Source organism: Carassius carassius, chromosome 16, assembly GCF_963082965.1.
Source record: "Carassius carassius chromosome 16, fCarCar2.1, whole genome shotgun sequence".
NCBI lineage: Eukaryota > Metazoa > Chordata > Actinopteri > Cypriniformes > Cyprinidae > Carassius > Carassius carassius.
Window position 1 is genome coordinate 20,975,320 of NC_081770.1, and position 23,551 is coordinate 20,998,870.

A 23,551-nucleotide genomic window follows, 5' to 3' on the forward strand; every position below is an offset into this window, starting at 1 on the left:
CTGTACATTTAGTATGGATAAACAAATTACTTGACGCTTTAATGTTGTTGCATCATACCTAATTCTGACACAATTTCTATTTGAATCAACTCTCACAACAAATTCACATCATTCAATAAGTTCTGATTTGTTTTCATTTTGTCAGGTATTGGACTCTAGTCCAAACAAACAAATTACTTGTCGCATCACATCTATTCACGTTGCGTTTTCTGTTCCAATCACTTCACGCAACGTAGAAGTCCTGTTTGTCTTAAATGAAAAATCAAATACATTCTGACTGGTTGCCATTTTGTCACTTTGCAGAATATTTTACTTATATGGCAGAAAAGTGTATCACTTATAAAAATATACTTGTCAAATCTTGTCTGGTGCTAGTGTTACTTTAATAACTGCAAGCTGCTGGTGGACCGAGGGCGTGAGAGGCTTGTGGGTGTTCGGTAAGTTCGCCATCGCTTCTTTTGAAGAGTTTGCAGATGGATGAGTGCTTCATCAAGCCCTGCCTTGAGAAGAACTCCATTATCTCAGCTAAACATCTCTCTTTGGCACCTGGGAGCCGCGCGAGTCGTGACCCCTCCTTCTACAACTTCAGACTCGAGAGAATGGAGGCCGGTAAGGTTTTCCATAATCAATTTACCTTCCGAGATGACTATAAACCTTTTTCATCCCTCCCCCATGAGCTTCTTCCACCCTTCCCCTGTCTCTCCACCTCTCTCTTTCTACTTTTCTATCTAGCGTTCCTTTCCGCTCTCTCTCTTTTTCTCTCCTCCACTCCCACCTCAGTACATGCCCATGAATAATTCACCAGTCAATGTGGTGAAAGGTGAGGTAAACAAGTCTATTGCCTAATGTCCCGGGAGGATGGAGGGAAGGAGAGAGGGGAGAGAGAGAGAGGAGGGGATGTCTGAGCGTGTGTGTGAGGTGATGATTTCAGGACTGTGGTTTACATTTCAATGTCCCTGAATCATTTGCACCTCGGTTGACCCTAAAGGTTATAAAGAGAGCAGATCACAACACAGTTCTTTCTCTCGTGCAGCTTCTCTGTGCATTTCTTTCTCTTAAAGTGACAGTCCACCTAAAGAATGCATTTTACTTACATTTTTTAAACATCTAATTTTGTGTTCTAAAGACATAACAGGTTTGGGATAACACTGTGGTTAATGAAAAATAATGACTTTTTTTTTTATTTTGTAGGTCAACTGATTCTTTAAAAATGTCACTGCATTGTGAAAAATGAAGAAAAAAAAAAAAAAAAAGCTCAAATGCATTTTGACGGTTCATAGCCCGTCTGTATCCAGCCGGAGTCTTTTAGCAAATAAAGCAGCAGCGTGTGAGCTGCTTCTGATGCATGTGTGACTGAATAGCTGTGTGATTCAGACAGACTGTGCTGAATAGCCTGCTTTTTAAGGCTCAGCGTCCAGTCCTCAAGATTGAAACGGCCGGACAAAGGCCACATGCTGATATGCTGGAAATGCCGCTATTCAACAAAACAATATGACCAAATATGCAGTTCGTAAGTTGAAGTGACTGATTTGTTCTTATTTGTTTGGAATCAATTTGATTCCTTGTTCCTCTACTACACACACACACACACACACACAAAACCATTTCTGCTTATTATATGTTAATATTGCAGCTGGCAGCTATTCATGTGGTTTGACCAACAAACAAACAAACAAACAATCATTATTCAACCTCATAACACACACACACACACACACACACACACACACACACACACACAAAATCTAACCACATACCTGCTAATACTACAAAAACAATTTGGTCACAGTGCATGACTTGACTTGGACGATAAATGTGTGTGTGTGTGTGTGTGTGTGTGTGTGTGTGTATATATATATATATATATATATATTGATTCACATCCCTGCAATTTCACTGATAATTATTTGTTATGCTTTTCTATTTATGCTTTTATAACAATGCTAGATTACTTCAGGTTGTAAATTGTCAATGTTTTTTTTTTAATACTTGACATTTACACCACATGACATTTTTTAAGGAATAGTTCACCTAAAAATTATCATTTCTGTCATCATGTTGTCATTCCAAACATATATTAGTTTCTTTCTTATGTTGAATATAAAAGAAGATATTTTGAAGAATTTTGAAGAAACAAACAGTTTTTGGTCCCCATTGACTTCCATAATAGGGAAAGAAATACTATGGAAGTCAATGGCGACCATCAACTGTTTGATTACCAGCATTCTTTCTTTTTTTTCGAAACAAACTCATACCAGTTTGGAACGACATGAGGGTAAGTAAATGATGACAACAGTTTTGGGTGTATTATTTCTTTAAAAAATGTCATGTGGTGTAACTGTCAAGTCAATAAATAGAAGCTTTCAAATGAAACTTTTTAATTTGAAGTTTTTTTCAAAACCACATGAAACCTAAAAAATACTAAGAACACATTTCTAAGAAGTAAAAACAAGATTTTTATGTGACCCATATAATAATACTGTGACCCCAGAATGTAGAGTTGTATAAAAGTCATTGCAACCTCTGATTGCAGGAGGAACATCAAAGTACAAAGAAAGTGCAACGCTGAAAATAAGAGGTTTTGTGAGTGCGTGTGTGTTATAGAGAAGTGTGTACTCACTGGCATGGTTTGACTGCCGTGCAGGGCGCTGATTGCGGACTGAGCTTCGGCGTGTGTGGAGAACTTTACAAAGGCGCAGCCTGTTAGAAAAAAGACACACACACAAAGGCACACAAACACTTTAACCACAGTGTAGAGAAGCACATTAAACACTGGAGAGGCAGAAAGCCCTCCAACGGTAAGCAAGCGGCTCCTCTAGAGACTGTACTGATGCGAAAAGCGTGCTATTTACTGCCACATGCCCATCTATGCAAACAAAACGCAAAATACGGGATAATTGATGTCGATTTAAACGCTGCTACAGATATTCATCACGAGAATTCAAACCCATTTGGGATTCAAGAGCAGTCGTGTTGCTAGCCGTTGAAGAAGCTGTCAAAATATTAAGGATATGTCTCAATGTGCCTTATACAAGTGTAACATGTTTTATACAGTTTTTATTAAAGAATAAAGCTCTATTTTTGCTAGAAACGTGGTTTGAAATAAAACACATTAGAAGCTAAATGAATTTTTGTATTTTTTTTAATTGTACAGGGAATGTTTTGACATCTATCTTTTTCTTCTCTTCCATGCGACTGGATATATTCAGAGATCCACCCCCTAAGTAGCAGAAATAATCCTACAGCTTTTTTCGTAACACTGGCAAGGGGAAAACTTGCACTCCCACAGTGCTTTTCCAAATGCCAGGCTGTATTAGAGTCTTACAGTGTCCCTAAAGCCTCGCCGGGCAAACAATGGGGTCTATAAAAAGTTTCATTCTCAAATATGTGCTTTTTCTCCATTTCTTATGAGTCTTTAATATTGAATGGCGATAACTCAGAACAAACTGTTGGTTCTTGGACAGCATAAAATGTCAATATAACATTTTAACATCATATTCAATATTTATTAACATTATATTTTTGAATATGCAAAAAGAAAAAAAAAGATGGGAGAGGTTTGATTTTATCTGCCAGAAATTCTTGTGAATAGTGAGTAATATTTCATATTTTTTTATCTTTTAAAAGAAGTCTCATGCTCACCAAAGCTGCATGTAGTTTATTAAAAAAATAATAATAATAGTACAATTTTAAAGGGGTCATATGATGCGATTTCAAGTTTTCCTTTCTCTTTGGAGTGTTACAAGCTGTTCGTGAATAGATAAGATCCATGAAGTTGCAAAGACTGAAGTGTCAAACCCAAAGAGATATTCTTTATAAAAGTTAAGACTCATCTTTCCCTTCCTACCACGCCTCGTTTAAACACGCCCCCACATGTCTACATCACTGTGTGGGAAGATTTGCATAACACCTCCCAAATATATATGCAAATAAATAATGCATAACTTTTATTCTCGCTGTGGTATTGTTGCCGCCGCCGCCATGTAATGAAACGTTGTGTATTTAGTTGCCAAACTACTTTTCTTGAAAACTAGAAATCAGTGATTAAGTTGTATTTACAACACTGTTCCAGAACAGTTCAAACCAGACATTTGAGTGTTTCCTGAAACTGAAAGTAGCCTACAAATGTGCACAAAGGCTGTTACTACAAAGTGGGGCAATTCCAACTCCAGACATGGTTTCATGTTTACACGGTGCAATGTGTAAAAAGACATTATAAGTCATTTTAATCAGTAATTATGTCCCCACTGGATACAACAAATTCCTCGTTTATAGTGGGTTTTATTGTTTTTGTATCGTGACGTGGGATACAGCACAACAATATGCTAAGAGGCGTAACATTTCTAAATATGAAAAATAGAATATGCTTAAAGGAATTCTGTCAATCACAGCGCACTAGATAGCTGGCCAATCAAAGCACACCGTGCTTTTCAGACCGATGAGCTTTGTAAAAATCAATGCATTTCAGAAAGACGGGACATAGAGGAGAAACAATAATGCACAGTATATGGAAAATATTTTTTACATTTTTCAACACTTTGCTTTCGACCAAATACAAAAATAATGTTCTTTTTGCAACGTCATATGACCCCTTTAAAAAGTTGTATATTTTAAAATTTAATTTATTCCTTTGATGCCAAAGCTAAATTTTCAGCATCAATTACTCCAGCCATCAGTGTCACATTATCCTTTATAAAATCATATGCCACGCATATGAAATCATTATGCTGATTTGCTGCTCAATTACTATAAATGTAAACTGTAAATGTAAACACAACTTTTATTTTGGACGTGATTAATTGATTTGACAGCACTAGACACAATATGACCACAAGTGTGTATAAGGAAGCAAAAAGCCCAATTTTATGTTGACTGCTAATACAGCATTATACCATAAAAAGTGACATAACCTCACCTTTACTATTTCCATCCGGACCTCTTAGCACAGTGCACTCCTCGATGACTCCATAGGGCTCGAATAGACGGTACACGTCCTCCTCCGTCTGCTGTTTGTTTAGCATCCCAACGAACAGCTTCCTGTCTTCTAAAGCAAAGAAAAACATAGCAAGTGAAATGACTGGCGTAACCTCTCACCTCCCCATTACCCAGAAACATCACTATTGTAAGCTCAGCCCAAATACTACCCAGACGTTTGCATGGGCAAACAGGGACTGCTTTTGCTTGGCCCATTTAGCTTGCGGGAATCGAGTCACAGCAGTAATTGTTCCCCGTGCCAAGTCTGTTCATTTTAATTTGGGGGATAATTGGGTTCAACCCCATGTTGGAAATGGTGGGTAGGCCTGAGGTGATAGCACTAAGCTGTCCTGCTTAGAGTCCTGGTTTAATAGGAAGAAGCAGACTGCGAAGAGACAACGCTTTCTACAAAACTCTGGAAGGTGTAGATCGACCGAGAGCATAGCTACCGCTGACCTGGAATTCAAACTAATGCAAGCTGTCTTGGTCCCGTTCTGTGTTTAGTTTATGGTAACCGAGAGTCCTCACAGATAGTGCTTTGTTTGACTGAGCTGAAATCTTGAATGTTATACAAATATGATCATCACAAATTATAAAGGGCACTATGCCAGATGATACTGGCCAAATCATTTCAAATCCTGACGACTTTTGCAAGCGAATCACTGGCATATTCTATCGAATATAATAAGGGTTGTAAGCATGTCTATTCAAACTCATTATAATTAACAATTAAAAACAATATTATGGAAATTAAAAAAAAAAAAGAATTTGTATAAAATGTGAATTAATTTCTAATTTGGTCAGTCCAACGAAAATGTGATTATAGAATGCCATTTTGATTATTGCCTTTTAATACAGCATGTATGTGAATGCAAAAGATCTGCAAAGCTGTAAAGCCGAAAGTGTAAGATAAACTGTCTCCTAAAAGAAAAGAAATTGGCTCTGAACAGCTGAAACGAGTTGTTGGTAAATCAAATCCCACTTCCATGATGGCTACACGTCACAAGGTTACATATTTTCATAATACTCGCCAATGTTCTATGTTGGACGCCTGCGAACAAATTGACCCACCCCCAAACACATCATTTTACCAACAAGTGCTTCTCTAATCTCGGGGAGTTTATCATGGGATTCATAAAACCCTTGCTCTTGAAAGATGGCTCAGCACCCAGTTTATCTGGACCAGCTGCTCCACTGAATGACAACCTGTAAGTATGATAAATAATAGATGTTTATATTTTTTCTCGAGTGTTCAAAATACAGAACTATGGGCATATTGTTTCCGACACACACTGCACACAGTAGACCAATCACAACAGACTGGGCCATCTGGCCAATCAGAGATTAGTAAGCTCACAGAAAGGAGAGGTTTAGAGACTGAACTGCTTCGAACGAATCGTTTGAGAATCGCTGGAAAATGAGGTGATATTAAATGCACATTTAGAGAAAACTAAAGCATTGTTTGACCTTGCATGCATGTAATCCTACTGTAGGAGACTCCAAAAACAATATTAGACATAATAGGGGCACTTTAAAAGAAAATTACAATTAATTAAAAGAAAAATGAAATTTCATAAGCAAGATATGCAAGAGAACACAGGCGTTTCAACCCTAAATGAATCATTCTGAACGATTCAGCTGACTATATGATTCATTCTTAAAGACACTCATTCTGTTTCTGAATGAGTCATTGTGTTTTGAACGAATCGGCTGAAAAGTTTTCCGAAATCGTATGTTGAAATATGCAATTGAGACATGTAATTAAATATGCATACGTTTCCAGAACAGAGATCTGAACAATGGATCAAGCCAGGTACGGAATTCTTTTTTAGTTCTGCTAATGTATTCAAAGGTTTTTACAGAGAAAAGTTTGGATATTTCTTTATCTACAAAAACCAAGACTGGGGAAAGAAACTCATGTAGCCTCATCAGACTGATCTTCAGCAGTGTGATTCAACTAAACCTCCAACTTTATCATTGCATTGATCTTTTTGAATATATGTCAATGGGATGGATGTGTCTATTGAGTCTCCTTCAGTCCTCGGATGCCGACCCGCACGTATTGATATTCCTTGATACGCTCTGGAACCAGGTCGGCTCCGTGTCTCGTCGCAATCGTGACGTGCTCTAAAATAATCAAGAGTGTCAGCACGTTGTCTGGGCCCCGTGCGCTTTTTATCGTTTGTGGCAGGATCAGAGGGTGTGTATCAAAATACAGGCAATGCAGTGTGACATCTGTCACGTTACATCGGAGAGCATTTATCTGCAAAAAAAGAAGGCCCTGAACTGGAAAATAAAAGGGCAGGATGGGCCTTCAACAACGCCTGAGGGGGATCTTGTGATCTGGAGGTAACGTTCCTGGACAAATTCACATAGATGTGGCCTTGAGGTCTTGCCGTGCTTCTTGTGATGTCTCAGCTCAGGGAAATGAGTGATGGGACTCTGGATTAATGTACGAAGCTGACCTGTATGAATTTAATACAGCATGTACTTCACCTCAATATTTATGCCACAAGCGCTGCTGTGGTAGCATGCTTTAAAATACACCCTTGCGGCTGTCCTGACAGCTGAATGGAATAATACTTATGGGCGGAAAGAGTGTAACGGTAACACACACTGTAAATCAAAATGTAGCATGGAGACAATGGAGGGGATACAACTTCAAAGTCCATAAAAATTTAAAACCTGCTTGAAATTTCTTTTTCTTTTTTGTGGAAAACACGATCTTTTTGAGACTATACAGATTAAGTGGATTTTGACAATAAATGCAGACTGGAAGTTTCAGTCTCTTTAAAAAATGACACAAAAGCACCATAAAAGTATCATAAATGTGGTCCATGTAACTTCTGAAGAACCCAATTTTAGTTGCTATTCATTGAAAATCATGACATCCGCACTGTATCTCGCTGCGCTCAATCATAAGAAAAGGAACAATTGTCTGAAATCACTCGAACTCTTCAATGAAAATCAAAACTAACTATATATATATATATATATATCACATCACAAATACTGTCTAAATGATTTAGTCTGATTGATGAAAAAAGATTGAAGTCAAATATTATCATTTAATCACAAAAATGAGCGAATGAGTCAAATCTTTTCACTGAATCATAAAAAGGTCTGAATGACTTGTGAACAAATCAATTCAGTCAAATCTTTTAATTAAACTAAAAAAAACAGTAGGCATGAGTCAAAACTTTATACTGGATCAAAAAATATCTGTCTGAATTAATCAAATCTTTCGATTCAATTACAAAAACTATCTGAATGATATGCTAAATGATACTCACTCTTTTGAATAAAATCTTTTTTACAGAATACCTAAATACTTTCTGTCCATTTTATGAGAAACTTATTATTTTAAGTCATGTTTTAAACTGAATCACAAAACTTGTCTAAAGGTTTTCGAGTGTTCAATGAACAAATCATTGTAGTGAGTCAAACCGTTTTAATGAATCGTGAAACTGGTCTATATGATTGGTCTGATTTGTGTCAAATTTTGCTTAAATCACAAAATGATGGTCTAAATGATTTTTCTGAGTTCATAACAAATCATAACAAATCATGTTTTTTTGATCAGACAAATAAGAACTTTACATAGAATCATAGAACTAGTCTGAATATTTTGTTCACCAATCGGATTGATTATATTGATTAGGATCTGATTCTTACACATATCCACTGTAGGACTTCAGAACACTTAAAATAAGGTGCTTTTACATATTTTATTGAAGCTGCAGTCTTCATTCACTGTCGATGCATGGAAAACAGCAACTAGCAGTCTTCAAAATTTCTCTTTTTGCTTTACACAGACTAAACTAAGGGACAAAGGTCTTTAACCACAAAGTGAGTAAATGACAGAATTCGAGTTCCTTTAATGCGGTTTCCTCTAAATCTTCAGATATTTTATTAAGCACTTCAGCCGCACTCCCGTTTTTCCATGATTCAATAAAGTGTAAAAGTTTTGAGAGCCTCCAAGCGATTTCTAAAATAAATCAGCCGGGGAATGTTTTCATCACTCTCTTTCTGACAGGGATGAGGGATAAAGCATCACCACAGGGCCACCGTAAGAAAATAAAAACAGCCGCCGTTACTCGTTACTGACATTACACATTAAGAGAAAGGGAAACCGCACATGCATTGCTTTCTAAAATGCACACAATCCGTTTAGAAAATATTGGAATACAATACAGACCGCAATACATTATACAACATATATGAAATAGCATCACAATCTTGCATTATTCCACTTTTTCCTGTTTACTCAGACGACAAAGGCTTATGAGAATCGACTGCAGTCAATAATGCAGTTGCAGTCCATAAATAAGCAAGCAAAGTGAGTTTATCGACAGCATGACCACAACAGATTCATTAAACGGCATCGGACTAGAACACATGCTGTACAGTACCTTATTTATTTGAAACATAATGTGCACTTTGATAGACCGTTCAATCACTACAGTGCCATTAAGGTGCTTCTCATCGCACGTTTAATTGATTAGCGCTCTTGCTATCTGCATACTTTCCTCCCCCTTGTCCTTCACACCGGGTCCGGCCCCACCAGCTGTGATGCTGCCTCAAAAAATGACTCCTATCAAGCTTCATCAACTTCAGCGGCCGGGAAAGAGTTTTGTTTCATACATCACAAATTAAGCCGCACAACAACAAGGGGAGAACAAGATTGCTAGCTCAACGTCTAAGGGAATTTATGTCCTTGTGATATGACTGGGAGCAAATTCTTATTTGTTTAATATCATGACTGATATTTGTTATCTTTATTATAGACGCCGCTAGATTGCAGAGTCAAAGCTGTTAGGCCTTGACTGTAGCCGGGTGTTTACTTGTAATTATTACACGGCTCTGTGGAATACTTGATTCTGATTGGTCAGTCGCGACATTCCAAGGTATGTTATCCCTCGATAACTACCAGTAAAAGCTGATAACACAGGCTTATCCGGTTAACCGTACTACTGTACTACTACGGCGCTGTACTACACTTGCTAGGAACAGAGGTTCTTGGTAAAGGCTTTGCCGTTTGTTTAGCTAATCAAGTATTAAAACTCGATTCAAAATTGTGTACAATTATTTAATTATGTCATCGTCATATATCAGACTCACTCTCGTTTCATACAAACTCAGCTGCTGCTATTTTGCTATGATTGTTTTGTACGTTTTAATGGATTATAAGATAATTAACACTCTAAACACTTCTAAATCTTTTATCGCCATAATTATTTATGTGGTCTTCTATCTATCTATCTATCTATCTATCTATCTATCTATCTATCTATCTATCTATCTATCTATCTATCTATCTATCTATCTATCTATCGTTTTAATTTTTAATTTTAGTTTAACTTGAGTCTTAATGTAAACAATTTTGTCAACTAATTTTGTCCTTTTAATGAATTTATCTTTTTTAAACATTTCTACATTGTTTTAATTTATATTCATGTTGTTTCATATATGAGTGTCTATATGAAGAGTTTATTTGCAAAAACAGATAACTAAGTTTTTATTCATTTTCATGAATAACGTTCTATTGTTTTATCATGTTTTTTATTATGTTTTATCGTGTTAGTTAGCCGTATTTGTTTTAGTTATCATTATTTAATCAAAACAACCCAGCTGCAGTTTGATGGATATTAATTGGAATGCAGGATAAAAATTAAAAAAAGATAGATTTTTAAACATTTTTAAAAACAAAGTTTATGTTTTTGCAAATGAATTCTTCATATATTTAAAATTTATAATTTATTAAACAGCATTCCAAAATAAAAGTTTGTGTTTAAATTATGTGTGTGTAATTATTAAACATGAAATATTACATATATATCAAGTCGAAGTTGCAAAATCAAAGTATTCAGAGAAGTTCAACAAGACATTTAAAATATATGTATAAAAATCGAATCATCTAATCATTGTTCAACTTAATTTTAATGATTATTCTCAAAACTGTATGCATTTTATTCATACAGTATTTTTCTTATCTCTTACTGTTAAAAATTATGGTTGTCAATCGAATAAAATAATTCAAATGAATCTCCATCCACTTGCTCTACAGCACCCTGCTTTCAGCCTTATGAGGATCCCGCAGATCTCCAGTTCGTAAACCCTAGTGTAGTCCATCTACAGTGGCCCAAAAATTAACAGGACATTTGAGGTACACCTAAACTACAACAAATAATTAGCATATTTCACAAAAATTCATTAGATAGATATTGATCATTCTGAATAAAAGATATGAATGCTACACTAAGTAGGCTACAGGTTATTATCCTAAGGCCACTGATCTTCCACTAAACCCTAAAAGCGATAAGCCTGGCGGTAAACTGCAATCGCGTTTTTACAATTTAGATCCCGGTTGTTGTTTTGTCCTCGAAAAGCATCCACGGAGGCTTTAACTGTGTGGAGGAGATCCTGCAGCCTCTGATAAGCCGGGATGAGTGTGGGAGGTGAGCGGTGAGTTTGTAAATCACTATCCCGAGAGAGCAGGTCGATAGTGAACTGTCACTTTTTGCGTTTCGGGCCTGTAGAAGTTGCCAGACAAGTGGCTGTCAATCAAGCCTAAATGGGGTTGGCGAAAACCAGAGGGTCATTCCTAAATCTGCTGTCGGGTACACAGTGTAAATTCCATTGTCTGAGGCAGCGATAAGGAGAAATGATGAACAATATTAGCATCTTGATAAAAAGCAACATACGAATGAACAAACACATTAACTTAGAATTACCGGGTGGGCGATTATTCAACCGCAGACTGAGCAAACCGAGAGAAAAGTGTTCGGGTTTACCGTGCAGATAAGTGATGCAGACAGATAGGATGGGTTGAGATAGATTTTGCTGCCATTTCCACTTGGCAGACCAGAATCGAGTCTTTGAAAGCGCCGCGTGGCCCCGAACACTAATTAAAAACAACACAACAATTACAGCGTGTAACAAAACACAACCTCAACAAACAGACAGAGAGGGTTAAAGTAATTAACCTACCGAACAAACCCGGTGGATTTGGAGCCAATTCATTATATAAAACATATCTTGATTTGAACGAACGCTGATGGAGGATCCGCATCTGTCGGGACCTGGATCTGGCAGCGATGATCGGGGCCTTTGAGGTCTTTTGGCTGCTGTCAAACTTGAGACGCGTTCTAGGAGTCTTACCTCCCGTGAGTTAATGTGAAACAATCAGCCTCGGATTAGTTCACCACGGGTTTGGCCTAATAGATTAATCTACATAAAGCCACAGACGTTTGGCAGTTTCTCTCAAACAGACGGGTATCAAAATTTGATCAAGGGAAGTAAGAAAAGAAGTCCACAACTTCATTTCCATAACATTGTGTGCCAGAGTTACATAAACCTAAACCGTTTATGTAACTTTGGGACACGAAACATGCAAAGAGTTTGTTTATGCCGCCAAGCAGGCCTGCTTGTAGTTTATGAGTTGAGCAAATATTATAATGTATAAGTTGAGCAAATATTGAGTTTTCCTTCATGTAAATGTAAATCACACCATTTTATATATAGGGGCTAGTTGTCACATAGGATTTTGTTATAAGGTTTTTATTTTTATACTTCAACTATAAGGTTTAAGTCAAAAGTCCAAATATGAAAAAGGTTTTAAATGTTAAATGTTGTATAGAAATATAACTAAATGTCTATCGACGATATAAATAACTATAATTTGAATTTATAAAAGTTAAGGTGTGTGTTGTATATACTCTTTCATGAATTGCTTTATTGTGGATAATTATAGATGTACAACTTATTGTATAAATATATACAGAACTATACAAATATTTAACTATTTAATTAACATTCACATAATACTAAAAAGGTGTTCAAGACCTTAAGGTCTCTGCACAAAAACTGACTTTCACAAATAAATCAAACCTGAAGAATAGATGCATAAAATTACAACAACAAAGTTATGTTGTAAATAAATTAATATTTACATATTCGTAATATAGGCTATTCAAAATCTATATTTTATTTATTTAATGATTAAAATAGTAATACTAAAAAGGTGTACTGTATGCTATTCCTATTTATCTCCACAGATAATTTTACATTAACTAGATTAACAGCAGGTCACTTATAAAATGAACACTAAAGCAAAAAGACCAACAGTGTTATATGATTTAATAATAATTATAATTAAGTGAATAAATAAATGTTTAAACCAACTGTTCACCAAGTATGTGACTGAAAGCAGCAGTAAATCCTCCGAGTCGCCACATAGCGTAATCTAAATAGATCTGCGGTATTCCGGTTGCGACTGCAGTTAACTGCTAGGTCAACACATAAAATAAAAACAGCCGGCTGCAGAGATGGCCTTCAGACAGCGTGTATAAATCACAGGGAGACTTGAAGCAAATGGCCAACACATTTCCCTTGTCACCATTCGATCACAAAAGGCGTTAAAATGCAGAAAAGTTATCTGTGCGCTCTAATAGCGCATGGCTTATGGCTCTCCTGTAAGCTCCTCTTTTAACACTGGCGCTTACATTCAGAAAAGTGAGGGAGGTAGGCCATAAGATGGGGTTGTTTAAAATACAGCGTTTAGAAAATTCTGAAGGTGTAACCAAAATGAGTTTGTCCCTGGTTGACGCGTCGCTCGCGTTCAGATGCGGCAGGAAACCTTGAACATATTATAACTGACCGAGCGCATATAAAATCACTCACATGTGTAGGAGTCTCGATGCTAATATTCGGTCTCGTATGAGGACGCGGGGGAGGAAACAGTAGAAGAAACGGCCTAAAATATTTTATCTCCACCATATACTGCACAGCAAATTTACACTCGATATGATAACACACGTGAAATATGACCTGCTACCTTGTGTAGGCTTCAACGTATTGCAGCGGCGCCCATAAATCTCCAGACCGGGCTCGCACTATGTCCACGCGAGCTGTAGTATATAAACATTTACAATATTGCAGGGCTATTTATACTGTCTTACCTCCATAATGCTATTCACTGGGCTCTTTGGAGTTGGTTAATGATATGGATTTCATTTTGTTTCATTACATTTATGGCTTTTTCTATTACATATAAAGTACATACACTGCTGCTTTCTTTCATACAGTCGGTTGATGGTACATAACACAGTTCCCATCCGGCTTCTTAATTATTTTCTCATTGGGCCGATGGACATTGATTCATAAGCTTCACATGGTTGAAATCCCTTCACTCTTACCAACCACAAACCTTCAACCACTGCATGTATTTTCGGTTGGCTAATGAGATGTTGTAGTGCACTCAAATCATTAACCTGTCCTTTCTTCCTTTTCGGAGGATGCAATAAACTACAGGCACGGGACAACAAACTTCATTAAGAGGTTAAAAGCAAGCAGGCATGAATCGGAACATCACTCATAAAAGCGACAGAGTGAAGTGATCGCTCAGGCCTTCTGGGATTCTTCAAGGAGCAAATTGAAGCTGATACAGAGGACGAGAGGTGAGTGAACAAGGCTGATAAATGATGGGGAAAGTAGATGCTGGCCAACCTGAAAGCAATTAGCTAATTATCTTTTTTTATTATTATTCTTAATAAAAACCTGTTTGAAAACAGTCATTATTTTTGAAACAGCAAAAAAAAAAATGACACACTACCCCTTAAATAAATTTTACCTTACATAATTGGTATTAATGACTGTACAAATTATGACATTCATAGTAGATATGTTTTAGGCCTAATTATTCAACTTTTATGACAAACTTGGTATTATCATCCATTTTTTTTAGCCATTTAGTCTCCATTCCTTTTTAAAGTCCTATTTATGTGAACTAAAATGATATGCAAATCAGTCAGCATAACATGGGCTAAAATGAATGACATGACGACACACTGACTAAAATTTAAAGACATGTTCGTTCAAATTATGACTGAGAAAACTGTACGAGTCTTCACTGATAACAAAAAATGCTTTTCATTTCAGTTAAATGTTGTTTTATGCTTTCGAATGCATCTCGAATAACTGTATCCATTGCAACAACAATTTTAAAACAACTCAGAATACAGTATGCCTATTTCTTACAGCTCGTGAAAATGGGTCAAATGAGATGTCCAAATATGTCCACTTCCCTACTATATAGTAGGCGAAAAATGTGGAAAAAAGTTGTATGCCTGAATTCGGAAAGTGTTTGAATTACCTATTAATTTTGTTGAGATTCTGAAATCCCATAAGGTCATGATTTTGTTGCAAAGTTCGTTTACCATCAGATGCACCTATACCTATACAGACAGTGTGCAATTTCAGCTGCAAAGTTCTTTCCTCATTAGTAGCTACTCCAAAAGTATATGATTTTGGTCAAAAAGTTTTTTCCTCATTAAATGTAGTAGCTACTCAGAAGGTCTACACTTTCAGTCACGAAAATCGTTCCACATTAAAGTTAGTAGCTATTCAGAAAGTATGCGATTTTGTTCATGAAATTTGTTCCTAATCAAACATAGCATGTGATTTCGATTGCGTAGTAGTTCATTTATCATCAAATGTAGTAGCTACTCAGTATGCGATTTTGTTGCAAAGTTCATTTATGATCACATGAACCTATACCTATACAGACAGTCTGCAATTTCGACTGCGAAGTTCTTTCTTCATTAGTAACTACTCAGAAAAAAAGTGATTTCGGTCACAAAGCTTGTTCCTCATTAAATGTAGTAGCTACTCAGAAAGTTTACAATCTCTGTGTGTGTTCGCGACCTGCTCTGTGCAGTGCATTGACTTCCAAATCTGCAGAGTTAACAGTTACAGATGGGAAAATGCTGGATAAGGTAAAGTGAAAAATACATAAATAAAAACATAAGCCCCCGAAAGCTAGTCCCATATCTCTGTGATTTCATAATAATGCAGGTTGATTTCCTCCGTACAGTATACAGGCTAAAATTACAGTGTGCTGCAAACTGATAAACCTTGAACTCCTCACCTCTTCTCTCATTGTCATGCTGTTTAATGCAGTCCAGAGAAGACTGTAGGAAATTGGCTCGGGATAGTGCAGTGGCTGAGAGACCTGTAGGCCTGACATTGACTTTGAGCAGATACATCTTCACTCTGCATGTGGGGTGTGTAATATAGAAGTAAATAGGATAGCTCAGCTTGACAGAAACATCCTGACTCGGTTATGCATTTAAAGCTTATTAGGACCGAGTCCAAAATAGAAGATAAACATATCTAGGTGGTCAGACAGACATCTAACATAACTTGAGTGAATTTCAACAATATTAGATGAATCAAGCACTAAATTGTCAATGGACATGCCAATTACAGGTGGCTTCATCTCAGTCTGCATAAGATTAAATGTATGTTTATAACTTAAACATGAAAAAAACTGACAACATGAGTATTGCACCGTCCAATATTGATACCTAATAAACCAATAAAATTATGAAATATGTGCAATATTTAAGCAATGCCACACAAGCAAGAGTCTTTGACAAATGTTATGTTGCTTTTAATACAATTTAATATACAAAGAGTTATGTTACATATTAGAAAAATACTGTCAATTATGTTTTCTCCACCAAAAAACATAGTTCCAAAAAGCCAAAGCAGAACCACTGAGCAGCAACACACAGTGGCATTCCTAAAATAATTTGTTTATTTGTATACAAATATCATAATTTGTAAATAACAGACATTTGCTTCTTTTCTGATTAAAACAGTGTTTTTGAATAGATCTGTTGACTGAATATTGTCTAAGGACAGACAACAACATTCCTGAATGAATCAGTTTATAAGCTGAGTAAATGATTCAATGACTCATTCAAAAATAATTGTTGTGTTTATGAATGAACCAGTTGATTGAATGATTCATCCACTCACTCACTCACTCAATTAAAAAGCCAACTATTAAGTTCGTGTTTTTTAACAAATTGGTTGAGTGAATGATTCAGTGGCTCACTCAAAAATACTCATTTTGTTCCTGAATGAATCAGTTAAATGAATGACTCAGTGACTCATTCATAGTGCCACCTACCAACAATATAACACTCCTATGTTTCTATATTCATTTGTTTTAATATTTTATGGAATGCAGAGTCTTAACCTATATTTTTAACTTTGACTTAAGTGTCCATATATGTCTCCCTGGACCACAAAACCAGTCTTAAGTGTAAATTTTGTGAAGTTAAGATTAATATGTCATCCGAAAGCTGAATACATTAGTTTTGCACTATGTATTTGCACTAACTATTTGAAAATCTGGAATCTGCGGGTGCAAAAAAATCGAAATACTGAGAAAATCGCCTTTGAAGTTGTCCAAATGAATTCTTAGCAATTCATATTAGTAATCAAAAATTAATTTTGATATATTTACAGTAGGAAATGTACAAAACATCTTCGTGGAACATGATCTTTACTTAATATCCTAATGATTTTTGGCATAAAAGAAAAATCTATCATTTTGACCCATACAACAATGTTTTTAGGGCTATTGTTAAAAATATACCCAATCAACTTAAGACTGGTTTTGTGGTCCAGGGTCACATATGTTATGGTCCATGAAAATGCAGAAGTGGCCATCATCATTAAGTCAAGTCACATAATCTGTGCATTTCCCACAAAATTTTGCTACACTTCACGACTTCGGATTTCAAACAACTGGATTCCTGGCTTCACACACACACACACACTTTCAACCACTGGTCTTTACAGTAGCTAGGTTATATAGGAGAAGTTCTTTGCTGCCTCAGTCTTGTGGGGTTTTAATCCCAATGCTCCAGGTTTGCCCTTCCCCTAACACTTATTAAAAATAGATTTGAGAGAGAGACTCTTTCTCCCTCTTTTCTTCCTAGGCTTTATCTGCAAGCTTTGACAGGCCCATTTGTTTTGATTTTAGGATGATGTGATTGATACTTAATGAAATACTGTAACTATCTATACATTGACCGAGATGTTGGACAAGGTGGCTGTAATTGGTCATTGGCTGTCATTTCCCACCATTGATTTGACTTTGGTAGTTTAATTACATCTGTGGTCATAGTATAGGAAAATATTTTCTTATAACCAACTGTCATTACAATTTCCGATGTAGACCTACCTGAAAGTTTTGAATCCATAATAATTAAATATCAGGGTATGTATTTTTTTCTCTGTGGTTAAAAAGAACAATTGAATTGTTTCACAATCCAAATAACACAGTCCAGTGTTTCCTGTTGCTGAATCTACAGAACTACAGCAAAAGAAAGTTTCTAGCTTTGAGACAAAGGCAGACGAATTCACATTGGCTTGGAGAATCTATATTTTAGTGTACTCCAAAACATTGACAAATTACTTTTTAAGCATGTACTGTACACTGCTGTTCAAAAGTTTTGGATTGGTAGGATTTTTTCAAAGATGAGTCCTTTGATTCAGCAGCCAATAAACTAGTATTCAGTCTTACATGATCCTTCAAATATCATTCTAATATGCTGATTTGCTGCACAAGAAACATTTATTATTATCATTATTATTATTAATGTGGAAAATGTGGTAAGATTTGCTGTTGCTCGTGGCAAGCTCAGCTGATTCTCATGATAGCACTCTGCAGGTCATTACGAGTAGCCCTCAATGAGCGTATGATGAAATAGCAGGGAAATTCTTAGAATGTAGCATATTTCAGAATGAGAAATTGTGATTATGTATCTGCCTAGTGGATACTTTTCATCTAATTTTGCATATTTGCCTGAGATTTTCAGCCACTGAGCCTCTAGGGCCTCTTTTTTATTGATATTGTCCTTCAGTGTTCCCAGAAATTCTGATTAAAGTCCTAATATCCAATAAAAGTAAGACATTCAACATCTCTGCACCGTGAAGCTGGCTAAATTGGACTGAAAGAATCTCTCTCTGTCCAATAGCTCATTGCCCATTAGCCTCTGGGGAGAAAAATTCACCTTATTAGTGCTGTAGGATTTAAAAATGCTAAACTGCTGTATAAATACAAATAATTATGTCGATAGGCTCAAGTAAAAAACAAACAAAAAAAAAAACCACTTAAACTTGCCCTTTAACAATGATCTATTACTTTCTAAGTGTGTGCGAATGTGTGGAGGTTTGTTGCATGGTAATGGCTTGAGGAAAGTTTTAATCTTTCCAGTGCACAGTCAGCGGCTCATTACAAACTGCACCTCTTTAGCTGCAGAAGCGATACTGAGATGACTGACAGGGAGCAGAACGAGGGGCGTCTTGTATCACAAATATCAATTGGCGGCGTCAGCGTTGCCGGGTAACGTGAGGGATTATCTGAAATTAGTTCAGTCAATTCATCATTACAAAGGGCAGTCCCTCCACTGCTGATTAGTTATTGTACACACTTGTCAATTAAAGCTCCCTGGAGAGCACCACATAGAACAGGCTGTCATAAAACACAGAGAAAGGATGGAGACAGAGAGAGAGGGCACATGAATAGTAAAGAACATGGAGGATGTTTGGAATTTTTTCTTATTCACATTCAGCTTTTTAAAGGTGAAGAAAAACTGTTTGTACACAAAAATTCAAATTAGAATGTATACATATACTGTACTATATTATATTCTGTGTATACACATACTTTCGCAGTTTACAGTTGCATAGCAAGTGCCTGTTTAACATCCACATGTGCTGGTGAGAAACATATCAATGTTACTTCTAATTTAACGACATTTTTTCTTTCAGTAGCATGACATCACACAGCTATTACTGCTATTGTTTAACAAGCTATGTGGCTAACAAGTAACTGGCGCAAAAAAAAAGTCACATCACTTTCTAATGCCACATTGTTTGCACACACAGCCTTAAAGCCGAGCGAGCAGATTAAATAATCAAATATCTTAAATACTTAAAAGATATTTTCCCCCTGCGTAGTTTAAATATACTTAGCTAATCTACAAGGCTAATAGCGAAAAGTAGCTAACTACATTGAAAATACGCAAGGGGGAGATATCTTTTTCAAAATTAACTATCCAATTATATAATTTACAATTCAAGCAAATCCCAAATATATTCTCTAAAAAGACTTTGTTCCATGTATATAGCTTTAATATACTGTTTATAGCTACACAGCAAGATACACAAACAAGTAGGAAATATTTTTTTATGAAAACTAAATCTTAAAAATACAAATATCTTTCAAAAGAGAACTTTAAAGGAAGGAGGTGAAAGGGTAGGTTATTTGGTTCATTTATTTATTTATGCTGGCTGAAAGTCTCTTCACATCCTGATAACACTAAGTTCAGTGGTCTAAATGTATTTACTGTATATATATCATCTGGCGTAGGACCATAAAATGTTCAACTAATCAGATTATTTGGTCTAAACGTTACAATAGGCTGTCCAACCTGCCTATCAGTTTGCATACCTTCATCTACCCTGTTTGCGCAAACATGATACGTCATCAGTGCATTCCATTACGCTATTGCAGACCGAGCAAGAATGGAAGACATTTTTATTCTAATATTATGCGCTTTGTACTGTAACGTTTTCTCTCCAGTGAATTAGACACGAGGTAATCATACAGCATTGCATTCAGTCCTCTACCTCTGGTCTGCCTGTGCGCATTCATGTGTTTTGGAGGAAGTGTGCTTTTGCAGAAAGATTAAGACAGGGAAAGTGGGATCTTGCTTTCAAAGCTAGCTTGTTATTGATAGTTTTTTCCGAAATCGCCTACCCTGCCTTTAAGGTATATTTACTCGTACCTTAAATGACTCTTTTGAAAGTTACTTTTAAAAAACTTTTTCTGAAGCAAGCTGCGATTTTCAAATAGCAGACTCTGGTACCCACCATACTGGATGAGTTTCATTACAATGAAAGTGAGATAAAAAAAAGACCCTTCAGAATTAGTGAAGGTAGCATGGTCATTCATTCTTGCATTCAATGCTCTCACCTCCATGGTAAGCATTGGATGCCCTTTCTCTATATTTGCTCTATAGCTCAGAAAGCCGCTCAACTCAATATCACCAGTACCCCACTTCACTCAGAAGTGGTGATGCTCCCATGAGGGGGAGAGGGGAAAGAAGCTAGACTTCTATAAAGGCATAATGATGTGCTCTAAAACCACTGGGGTGAGCGTAACCTTTTGCTTCGGAGGACAGCGTTATTAGACGAGGCAAAGTCAGAGCAGTCGTTTAAGTGTGTCCTGACGGTAACTGCTATTCCCATTAGTTCATCTGCTGTCTGTTGAAATGCTGGTGCTGGGAGTCTGGAGGGGGTGGGGGTGTAGTTGGGGCAGGGGGAATTGTAAGGGTGGGGGAAAAGGGGGTGATGAAAAAATGGCACCAGAACAAGAAATAATAGACCTCTGTTTCCTACTATTTCCAATTCAATTTCCAGCCAGTGACCTGAGGTAAGGAGAGGAAATCAATGCGAGTTGGAAGGGGGTGAAGGATTGAGTGTAATGGGGAAGAGGCAGGCCCTTCTCTTTAAGCCACAGCGCATCCATCAGTCCGCAATGTCAAAGTGACAATCCTGCTTGTCTGATCCCGATGTGCCACATCCTCTTTGAGCGTAAATTAAACCTTTGACTCGTGGAGTTATCTGTGATTAATATATGCTCCATGAGAGTAGGAGGTGTGAAAGCATTGATTGATCCCATACTGCTGCAGTTCAGATGGGAACAAAAGGGTGGGGTGATTCCCGACTGACCCTTCTTGACAGGGGCTAGAAGAGTAGACCTTTCTGCTCTTCAGGAGAAAACGAAGACTGACTAGCAGGGCTGCAATCCACACTTTAATCAGTTCATTAAATGCCCCTGTCTGACGAGTAGCCTGGTTTATGGGCCACGAGAGTGCAGACTGGCTAGAGATGTAGCAATAAGCTGAAAGTATGAAGCAAGATGGTGAGATGCTGCTCTTAAATCTACACACCCTGGGTTGATGAGATGAAACTTGAAGCCCAGGGGGTCTGTGAATCAGTGCAGGAGATAGTTGATGTACATCAGCTAATGATAAGAGCATTCACAGAGCAAGCTAGTCTAATGGGGCCCTTGTTCATGAAAACATAGACCACTGTTTTTAATGAGCAAAATCGGTCTGCGGGATGTATGCGGCATGACTCCGTAAGTTTCCGAGTAGTGTGCTTACCTTGAAAAGTTTCACACTATCCAGAGGGCATGTATGAAGGTCGTCATTGCATCTACATGCTCAAACTCTCTGTGTATATACATTTATCACCGGTGCAGGTGACAGAGGCATTAAAACCCTCGGGGGCATTTGAGGGGCCTCAGCAGTGTAAAAGAAAAAAGAGATGGCTTGGAGGCTGCGTAGCGTGGTAGCAGTGGCCCAGTCTAAATATGGATTCTTCTGTCTGTCACTTTTATCTTCAAACAAGGCTTTCAAACGCCTGTTGTTTGAGGCGGTCAGAGTCAAGAGACCCCTGGCTCTAAAGTGACAGTAAAGAAAAATGGAGGGAAATTCACAAGGCGGCATGAGATTGGGACCGAACAGCAGAAGGGCCAAACTTCTAAAGCATGAAAGGCTTGGGATTTGCTTCCTTTTATAAAAAAGACTCAGAGAAAAAAGAAAATGAAAGGCTCTGGATTGTGCAATGTTATTTATTGTGTGTTTTTAAAACTCATTCTTTCTAAAGTTGCCGGCAACCTTACTAGAGTAACCAGACCTTCTCAAGTCTGAGATTTGGAGAGTTGTCTACTCTGACTCAAGACCTAGAAAGAGTGTAACTTGCCATTGGCTGCAGAATGTCTTTGTTGTCCTTTCCCTCTGTACAACTACTCTAGGTCTTGGAAACTAACTTTGAGGAGTTTGTATTCCCCTAGATGCCCTTTCTGCCTAACAGAGAGCAAGAACGTGTCTAAATAGACTTGAGAGTGAGTAGATGTGTGTGCATGCTTGAATTAGGCATATTCCTCCTGCTACTAATTGGCAGCATCTTAGCCTTGAGAGGCACGCCATTCTCTTGGATACCAGAGAAACCGTAAAGAATAACTGTTGCTGGGATACGGCAGTAGAATGCAGTTAAGAACGCACTCTAAGACCAAAACCAAATGGCCCATAGAGACAGCTGTAAGAGCCATCTCCTGATTGGTTTTTGAAACACTTCCTTTCATTGCATCAACCCTGTTAAGCAAGTTGAGCATGCTCAAGATGTTGCTTCCCTGTAACTCTAATAATCCCCATTCCTGAAATGAATCCTGCTGTGCTTGCTCATTAATGAACAGTCACAGACCTTTCGCCACTCAAGACAACATCCATTGCTCATGTGCATAATTAAGATTTCAGGCCAGATGTGCTTTACGGAGACATTTCTGATACAGGCCTAAAAGAAATATTTGACATTTAAATCAAAGGCTGGGACACGTTATTCCTCCTCACCATGAGACAATTTAGGCTTGTCCTTGAGTCATGGGCAGCAACACTTTAAACGCGTTTAGATTTGGAGCAAACATCAAAGAGACCCACTGCTTACTTTCAAGTAGTTTGCACCCGGAGGCAAAAACACGGGTTCTAAGGCTGCTGCTCCCTGTAAATAGTTTGGCTTTCGGGGCTCAGGCACCATGCGAATTTCATTCCAGCCTCCTCCTCTCCTGCCTGCACCCTCTGATCACCCAGAGGTGCCACGGGAAAATCGCCTCACATAATAGACCTTACGATTACTTTGCAACGGTGTC

At 37.3% G+C, this 23,551-nt stretch overlaps 1 protein-coding gene across 11 annotated transcripts in view; it reads right to left on the bottom strand.

Annotated features, from left to right (window-relative positions):
* LOC132159873 (CUGBP Elav-like family member 5) overlaps positions 1-23,551 on the bottom strand; it is a 188,092-nt gene that overhangs the window by 39,167 nt on the left and 125,374 nt on the right. For all 11 annotated transcript variants that reach the window (XR_009437912.1, XM_059569516.1, XM_059569514.1 and 8 more), the window contains exons 4-5: positions 4,916-5,044; positions 2,621-2,700 (exon numbers count right to left, since the gene is read on the bottom strand). Coding sequence is in view for 10 of the 11 variants with exons in the window: in XM_059569516.1 (XP_059425499.1) it covers positions 2,621-2,700; positions 4,916-5,044 (209 nt within the window). In the remaining variant the exon portion in view is untranslated. The remainder of the gene's footprint in view (positions 1-2,620; positions 2,701-4,915; positions 5,045-23,551) is intronic.